Genomic DNA, 8,756 nt, shown 5'->3' with positions numbered 1-8,756 from the left:
ATCACTACACCTATTCTTATTCTGTAATAAGGTCACTCGAACGCATCCTTAATAATCACTATAAAAACAGCTTCAGCTCAGGTGAACAAGAGATCAACAAATGCGTGTAATCAAGAAAATTGAGCATGCCCGAAGACAATTGCTGTAATACTTGATGTCAAAAACATGACAGGGTAGAGTCAGGGTGGCTTAGTGGTTATCTATCGAGCCTCCCACCACTGCTAGCTGGGGTTCAACTCTGGCCCCAGCTTGCACGTGGGCTGAGTTTCAGTCGATCTGAACCTGACTCCGAGGGTTTTTCTCCGGGTACTCCGGTTTTCCTCCCTCATCAAAATCGACTCACAGCTAATTAACATCTGGCTGTGGTGCTGTGCTCCGACGTCAACATGGACTGTATAGCAGCAGCTAGAGGCGCCCTTGTATGCTTTCAGCCTGATATCGTGAGCTGCGCCCTTTGTAATTCAGTCCTCAAGACTGCAAGTCAAGGGTGATTAGCACTGCCAATTATCATTATTATGATCACCCTACGATCAAGAAAAAGAAGAAGCCCAAAAAGGTTGGATGCTCTTCTGAAGTTACTGCATGAATCCCCTCCCAGAAAGAGTCAGCATGAGACAAATTACTCAGCCAGATAAAAGTAAACATTTGCAAGATGCTGGATCACTTTAAGTGACTTTGGTTCAACTAACTGAGAATTTAACTTCAATTTCAAAATGAAAAGGAAAGAGTGACTTTTTAATGTTTTTCTTTGAACCACTGTCTATCACCCATCACGCTGAATTTTACAACTGTCACTGGTCCTCATTACGGCTGTAAAGTAGTCTGATCATGCATCACAGGAAACCCCTTTGCCACTCTCAAAGTAGAGAAGGCTGCGTTAGTGTATAATTTTAAGCAAATGGTGATGAATGAAACCTTGAAAACTGATGCGTCAGTATCCCTGGGTCCAAGAGGTTTTTCTTGAACTGTGAGAGCCACGAAGCAGTGAAGACGAGTCGTGAAGCGGCGGTGAGAAGAGAAAAACCTCTGGTTACCTTGGACTTGAATCTCACGTTCATGCAGACGCCAGCTGTCAAATGCATCAAATTGGATGATTACAAAAGGGACCAATGGCAACTTAGCCATCATGCATCCCCTCAGTATTACCAATCAAATGAACCAATCATATTGATTTGCGTGTTTGTTAAAATATCTACCAATCCGAGCCTAAGGGTCAGATCATGACCCTGGTGTCTACATCAAAAGTGAGAATCAAATCCAAGGTAACCAGAGGTTTTTCTCTTCTCATTGCCTTCAACTCTTCGCGCATTTCTTCCGGCTCAAGAAAAACCTCTGGGACCAGGCTAGCGTCAGTATAGAAATTGAGAGTAAGCAAGCATGCAATTCAGGTCTGGGTACAACTCCCATGCTTATTTCCTTCAAAAGCAATTCATAGGAAGGGTGGGTATGACTATCCTAAAACTCGATACAAGTCAAACTTGACACCAATTTATTCTTACAGCATACTAACTGAATATGCTAATTCAGACGTTTCATGTCGCAGCACATATACATTTTCCCAAAGAAATTTTTATATCACTTGAAAGTTACCAGTGCAAATATTGTTAGATTTGGAGCTTTATCGCATGTTGAAAAATGATGTGGTTTCAGGGGTACCTTCAGTCAAGTAAAACCAGGTGTCTGGAAGTTGAAATTATTTCAGGTGCAAACCATGATTCAAATTTCACAAAAATCACGTAAACTGGATGTCAAGATACCACAAAAGAGCTTTTAGGAGGTTTTGAGCTGATACGAATATTGGTTTTTGTAGCAAAATTTGACTGCAAATTGAGCGTTAATTTTTTGGGAAAAAATGGCTATTTTGACACAAACTCTTCAATTCTCATTTTCTCCAATTTTAATAAAAATACACATGACTTAAAAAACTATACAGTGTATTTAGAGACACAATAGTCTACATCTGGACAAAATTTGAGCAAAATCCATTTTCAAGCTGTGGCCACCTTTTGTTCGATTTTTGTGGACATGCACTCTTAAATGTACTCATGTGGAGCAATTGTTGCAAAGGTTAAGCGGTTTTGGTCATCTACAGAGGTTAACTTTATGGGTCTTGATGTTTCAATCATGTGAAGAAATACCACCTAACTCTTTGCCCAGGAATATTTGTAGCCATTCTCTGTTTTAAATGTTGGCACAATGTAACATCCCCAGGAAGGTCAAGGTCACTGTTCATAAGGTTGCTGTTTTGGCGACCATGATTATCCTTAAACAGACATCTTACAAATTTTCAAATGATTGGCTGAGGCTTGTAAGTGGAAGACCGCATTCTGTTGTGAGCACTGTGTCACTACATCATGTCATGGAGACCCAAGCTTTGAAAAAAGTTGCACAGATTAGCAGTATCCCAGTACTCGATTCCCTCGAGGCAATCCTATGCTTGACGGTGATCCTATATAGCTTTTAACGCTTGAGAAACTAAATTTACTAAGGTCTACTGAAGCCGATAACTCAGTTAAGAGTCTTCCATAACCGCTTCACATCCTCTTTAACCTTTTCCTTGAAGACACTGGGATTGTCAGCAGTAAGGGGCAAAAGGCGTTGAAAAAAAACATTGTGCCAGAAAAGTTGTGCCAAAAAGTTGAACTCTTGCCAAAAAAATCGTGCTAAACCTTGTGCCAAAACGATTCATGCTGAAAAGACGAACTTGTGCCAGAAAAGTCGTACCAAAGAGATAAACTTGCGCCGAAAGCTGGAAACCAAAATAAGTACATGTTGTACTGCTGAAAACCTGAAGTCGACCCGAAAAGATGAAGCCGTACCAAGGATTATCCAAATTCATTGCAGATAATGGACGTAGGAGACACGATGTGGTGGCCGCATACAGAATATTTATTGAAAAACCACCACGCTACATGTAGTCAGATCTACATCTCGGACGGGAACTTGGATTGCTACTGCGAAAATCCGAATTGCATTTCCACTAAATTTAGAACTCGGATTTTTAAATGGCAAATTCGAGTTGCATTTAGTGTAGGTAATCACATGATTTCGAGTGCAATTTGGAATAAATGAGCACGAGTAAAATTTTGAAAGACTAACAAAATTGGCGAGTGCAATTTGTGGTCTTTGAAAATTTTAAGTGCTCATTTATTCCAAACGAGAAAAATAATGTTATTACGTTACTTACTAATAATATACATGAATTTTTTTTTTACCCTCAACATTACGCGAAGATAATTTGTGAGCAGTCTCGTAGTCTTGCCAGACCGTAGCTTTCATCATCCAGTTGTCTGTGCTTTCCTTTGTAGTCTTTGTTTCACCCCGTCCCCACTTCTCCCTAATTTTTTACTCACGCCAGGCGCTCGCCCTCTCTATCGCTCGCTTGTTCGATCTCCGCCTGGAAAAGAAAGGAAACGGCTGCTACGGAGGCTACGTTCTCACCAATTCTGTCCGCCATTGTTGCAAATGTTCAGCGTGAGCGATCCATGGCTCGCATTTGATTGGCTATCTGTGAACTTCTTTGTTCATTGGCAAAATGTTTCCTGTTTTACTTCTCTCAGCGAAGCTCAGCCAATCAGATTGTAGAAATTTTGTCCTATATATTTAGCAATCATTCCAATGAGCGCGCGTTGGATATACAGTTGTAACGGCCTACTCAACTCGAGGAAAATGTTTCATAAAAACTTCAAATCACGATATTTCTTTTCGAAAACTCATTTTATGGACAGCCAGATAAATAAAGTCCACGCATCTACTATTTTCTGCGTTGTCCTGAGTGATTTGATGGGTTTTTGGGACGCTCGATTTCCTCTTCAGATCACACAATACAAACAGACAAGGCGTGCAACTTCCAAAACCGCTCACGGCCGAGTGCCTCCAGAGAAAAACAAAAGGAAAATCCAAAATCATGTAAGTGGAAAGGCTGTTCAAATCAGCGGAATTGGATGGAAGCCGATGAGTTATACCAACATGTGAAGCGGCATATCAAAGTAACAGATGATTCAATTGCGCCAATAGCTGTCTTTGGGGCACATGTGATAAAACATTCAGCAAGAATTCAATGGTGCATGACTTCTGTCCACATCATTTGGCAATAACAAAAACCTGAGCGAAGCTTGAAAATCGAGCAGGATTTTGAGGTTGCAAGGCCGCGTAAATTTGATGAATTTTGGCACGATGCTAGTAAAATTATCGACTTTCTACGTGCCCAAGGTTGGGAGGCGCGCGACCTTTGTAGAAGTGGGAGAAATACGGCTAAATTTTGGAGGTACTCGGCCGTGAGCGATCTTGGAAGTAGCACGCCTTGTATATTGTATGTGACCACGCGTGTGATCTGAAAAGGAAATCGAAGCGTTCCAAAAACCCATCAAATCACTCAGGACAACGCAGAAAATAGTAGGTGCGTGACCTTTATTTATCTGGCTGTCCATAAAATGAGTTTTCGAAAAGAAACATCGCGATTTGAAGTTTTTTATGAAACATTTTCCTCGATTAGTTGGGTGCTTACGGGTGCTTACCATTTAGCCAAATAATCCGGATGGAATGATCGGTGCATAAAGGTAAGCGATTTTCCGAATTTAATGACCAACCGGATGAGAATGGCGCTTACCATTTGCTACTTGCATTCATCCCGCTTATTTTACTCGATCTTGTGAGAAAGGGCCTGGAAACGTAACTCTCACAAATGGTAAGATCCGTTCCGAACCTCCGAACGGAAAAACAGGACTACCTCTGGAGGTTGTCCATAATTTCCGAAAAGATTTTCCGGAAAATTGCCTTTCCATTTGACCTCAAGTCGAAATTTCCGGATTTTTTGGCTAAATGGTAAGCATCCTACCATTTTTCAAAAAGTCCGGAAATTTTTTGCAACGATCATTCCATCCGGATTATTTGGCAAATGGTAAGCACCCGTTGAATCGGCCGTTACAACGGTCTCAAAATAACGTGACGTCACGCGCTCTCGCATCCATAGGGTTGTCTGCCTGTTACATCGCCGAAACTTCGTGACAAACGAGTCCACAACAGGGGCATTGAAAAGACATGGTGAGGAGTGAAAGAAGTATGCCTAGTACAGGAACACCCACGGATCTCTTCCAAAGTTATGCACGTGGAAGCATCATTGAGCATATTATGCCGATCTCTACAAAGAGCGATAAAACGCAAAAGCCCACTAAATGCACCGTTCGTGAAAAAGGCCTATTGCCGTGCCTTATATAGGAAAGGAAGAATACATACACTTTGCAGTGCTTCCGCGAATTCGCAAACAGAAAGCAAGAACAACTTCACGAAAAAAAGAGTAGGTAGCCATTAAATTTGGGATAACAGTAATTTTATTTGGTCTGTTTGTATTGCTTGAAATTCCACTTTTTTCGCTTATTCTAAAATTGAAAAATAGCTAAAACTGCAGGAAAAGTGCCAAAATATCAGAAAAAAATTTTCAATTTTCCGTATTTCAGTGAGAAGTTCGACCGGTTTTTTTTTAAGTCCATATGGACTAAGAAAAAACCAACCTCTAAGAAGAAAGAACAAAGCTCCACAGTCCCAAAGGAAATCTGTTGTTATCGCTATTGTTTTCTTGAAACAAAGGAGCGTACGCATAATGAGTACTAGTAGAGAGCTTATTTATTCCAAATTGCACGTGAAAAATCATTTGATCAAAGCTATGACCATGTGGCTTTGCTTCCATATATGGAAAGCGGAAGCTTCAGAAAGTTTGGAATCTGACTTGCAACAACTCGGAATCCAAGTTGTACTGTATATGTCGGATTTTTACGAGATTTTGCATTTCCAGATGAAGCACGAGAGAAAGGCGTGGTATTATAAACGTGTAGTGTTCGTTACTGTTTAAAAGGTAAGTATTTTCTCTAACGTTTGAGTGCAATTTTTATCCTTGATGGACTTAAAATCGATTTTCTGCTGAGAGACTGCAGTCTCTTCGTGTTAGTACGGTGTCCGTGGTCCGCGAGAGAAAAGGATAATCTTGAATATCTTACCTGAATCAAAACGCCTCGTACTGAAATTTTCCCTGAAGATATCTTTTTCGTTTCTTGCAATAATATTAAATTGCCAAGTTCCAAACTGAAATATTTCTCTTGTAATTCGAAAAAAGATGAATGTAATCGCGAGCCCTTCGTCCGCGAATCAGAGACCTTCTATCTTTTGTTTAAATATATAGTCAATAACCTGTTACGTATTTCTTACACTATCTTCTTGCCCACACTGGGTGTTGCCGGCGCTTTGTCATTCACTTCTTGGGACATAGAAGTTGTGTTTGACTCTGAGAAAAGATACTTACAAATCTTTCTGTCTGGGGAGCAAAGGTCGCTTTCGTAGCTTGAGCTGACACTAGCTCTGGATTTGCGTTTGGTGGTTGTACTATTCTGGGCCATAGAATAAAACTCAGTAATAACTTATGTGCCAATCAAATTGAACCTTCAACATCCCCTTCCCCCCTTCCTGGACAAACCCCGGGCATTTGACTATCTGTGCCCGGGAGAGTGGGGAATTTGACCTTTGCCTGCGTGGGGTGGGGAAAATTGAACTGGAAATGTCAGGCGCTGGAAATACTGCAGGAAATCTGGAAACAAAACCTAAAGCCGCGCGCGGTTGTGGGATACGGCGTTAAAATTTTTCTTCCCAGGCCTCCAAATTACATCACCAGATCACCTGGCTCGACTAGCTTTCCCTATTTGTGGGTGGAACTGATTAATATGCATATACTGAATGAATGATACATAGGATGATTGGTCTGTGTCGTGAGATTCTGTATCACAAATCCCCTACTGGTTGTGATTAAGACCCCATATTGTAGCTTTTTGTTGTGGTTGTTCTTTTATAGCTGTGTTCTTGTATTTTGTAGATTCATGGTGGTGCAGTAAGAAAGATGAAAGAATAGCAGTCTAAGTGCCATGGATGTGGGAGATCAATTATTAGCAATTAATTTAGATGAAGAATTTGAGCACCCTGGAGAGGTCTTGAATTGCCACAGGGAGATCTCCCAGGATGCTGACTGTGGATGCTCAACAGTTGATGGTGCAAGTAGCAGTGTGAGAAAGCCTACCAGTACCTTGAAAGTTGAATTTGGCTGGATTCATTACAGGAAGGGGAAGTTTTCTCAAGTCAAGGGTATGGGGGGAGGAACCGGGAAAGCTGACATGGAGAGGAGTTCTTCTTATCAGGACTGTCTGTTTAAAGCCATAGAACTGTTTTATCCCAATTCTATCAGTCGATATGGAACACTTGCAGAGATGGAAACACCATATTTGGCAAACTTCAGGTTACATAAATACAAGGAAGAAGGATTCACTGTTGGAAGGTTTAAGGAAATAAGATTTAAGAACAATTTACCAAGAATTTACTTGGTGACAAAACCCAAGACTGATAGCAGTGAGTAACATTGTTTAATTTATCTTTGTTAACTTCTTACTGGAGGCAAAAAGGTTCTTACAGTCACCATTCTTCATCACATCATCACATCAATCCATTATTTTTTTCTGAGAGCTCTTGCAGTCTGTACTTTCTGTATCAAGTTATGGTTTATTATTACTATTACTATTATTATTATTATTATTATTATTATTATTATTATAAATTATTATTAATGTTCTGATGTATGTACTCTGTTACATTATGTAAGATAAGTTATCACTCTTTTAACAACTGCATCGAGCTGAGTGAAAGGTGGGTGCCCGAGATGTCCAGGGGCCTCCACTGTGATCAGCCAGCCCCTAGACAGAAAAACGCACCCATGGCTGGCAATCCCCGCAGCCCAGCCATGAGCCCCCACACCATGCCGAAGGGAGCTCTGGGCTGACTAAGAACAGCCCAGAGCCTAAGAAGCTCATGGCTGGGGGGAGCCAGAGCCCCTGACAACCGTTGCCAGATCCCGAGGCACGAGTCAGGTATAGCAGAAAGACCATAACTATACCTACTGATTATAGTAGCCTGCCCGCCAAGTCAAGAATGGACTGTACTGGGGTCCTTATGTACTGTTGGTACGTGTTGCCAGACCAACGACCCATAGTCTTAAATTAGATGATCTGGAAGACCCTGCTGGGCTGCCGTGGTTGCCGCCCCAATTCGGAAGCTGTGGCCGGAGAAGGATCCAGGTATCCCAGCTGCAGATAAGGTTGACTAAAGGAAATGAAACAGCTGCGTCTGAGACAGGGGTTGACCATCTTGGTGAATGAAGCGAGGACCCAGCGTTGGACCGCGTAGATGGAGATATGGCCATCAGAGAAGCAATGGGATGGGACAGATAGATGAATGGCCACGCCCTAAATAGATAAAGCATCCTTGACGAAAGGGGTCCTTTTTTGAACACTTGATGTGCACACGTAGACAGGTGGGGTTGGATGTGGAATCCAGTTGCAGGTCCTGAACGGAGAGGTGAATGGAGGCGTCGAAAGGGGAGTTGACAGTAAATTCTCCAGCCCAGAAAAAGCCAAAAAAACCGAGGCAGCAGGCAGCCCAAAACATGGTATGTGAGAAGTCATTGGGTAAGAGAGAGGAGTGAATGACTTTCATTTGATCCCCCTCCCACCCCCCCCCCCCCCTGTGACTGGCTGGCTAGGGCTCTCCCTCTCTCTAGTGACGCTTAATACCGCGTAATACTCTCTGTGCTTGGAGACAATTGGCAAATGGGTCACTGAAACCCATGTCTGTGTGCAGAGAGCGAATTCCTGATAAGTAAACCTTAATTGAAGAGTGGTAGAGGCGATCTGCCAAATGTGAACAAAAACGCATCAAGAGCTGTT

General features: G+C 41.9%; 1 protein-coding gene and 1 long non-coding RNA gene across 3 annotated transcripts in view; one reads left to right on the top strand and one right to left on the bottom strand.

Moving 5' to 3' along the window:
* LOC137982775 (uncharacterized) overlaps window positions 1-3,508 on the bottom strand; it is a 6,822-nt gene extending 3,314 nt beyond the window's left edge. The window contains exon 1 of the long non-coding RNA XR_011118816.1: window positions 3,216-3,508. This is a non-coding gene — a long non-coding RNA (uncharacterized lncRNA). The remainder of the gene's footprint in view (window positions 1-3,215) is intronic.
* Window positions 3,509-5,653: 2,145 nt separating this feature from the next.
* The window catches only part of LOC137982626 (uncharacterized), a 63,575-nt gene continuing 60,472 nt past the window's right edge, over window positions 5,654-8,756 (top strand). Inside the window, exons 1-2 of one of the 2 annotated variants that reach the window (XM_068829752.1) lie at window positions 5,654-5,851; window positions 6,860-7,386. In XM_068829752.1, coding sequence (XP_068685853.1) covers window positions 6,909-7,386 — 478 coding nt within the window. In that variant the 5' untranslated portion in view covers window positions 5,654-5,851; window positions 6,860-6,908. The remainder of the gene's footprint in view (window positions 5,852-6,859; window positions 7,387-8,756) is intronic. The other variant, XM_068829751.1, reaches the window with a different exon arrangement.

The sequence above is a fragment of the Montipora foliosa genome, chromosome 13, assembly GCF_036669935.1.
Source record: "Montipora foliosa isolate CH-2021 chromosome 13, ASM3666993v2, whole genome shotgun sequence".
Classification (NCBI taxonomy): Eukaryota; Metazoa; Cnidaria; class Anthozoa; order Scleractinia; family Acroporidae; genus Montipora; species Montipora foliosa.
Note: the sequence above shows the minus strand (reverse complement) of the source record. Positions and strands in the feature narration are given on the sequence as shown.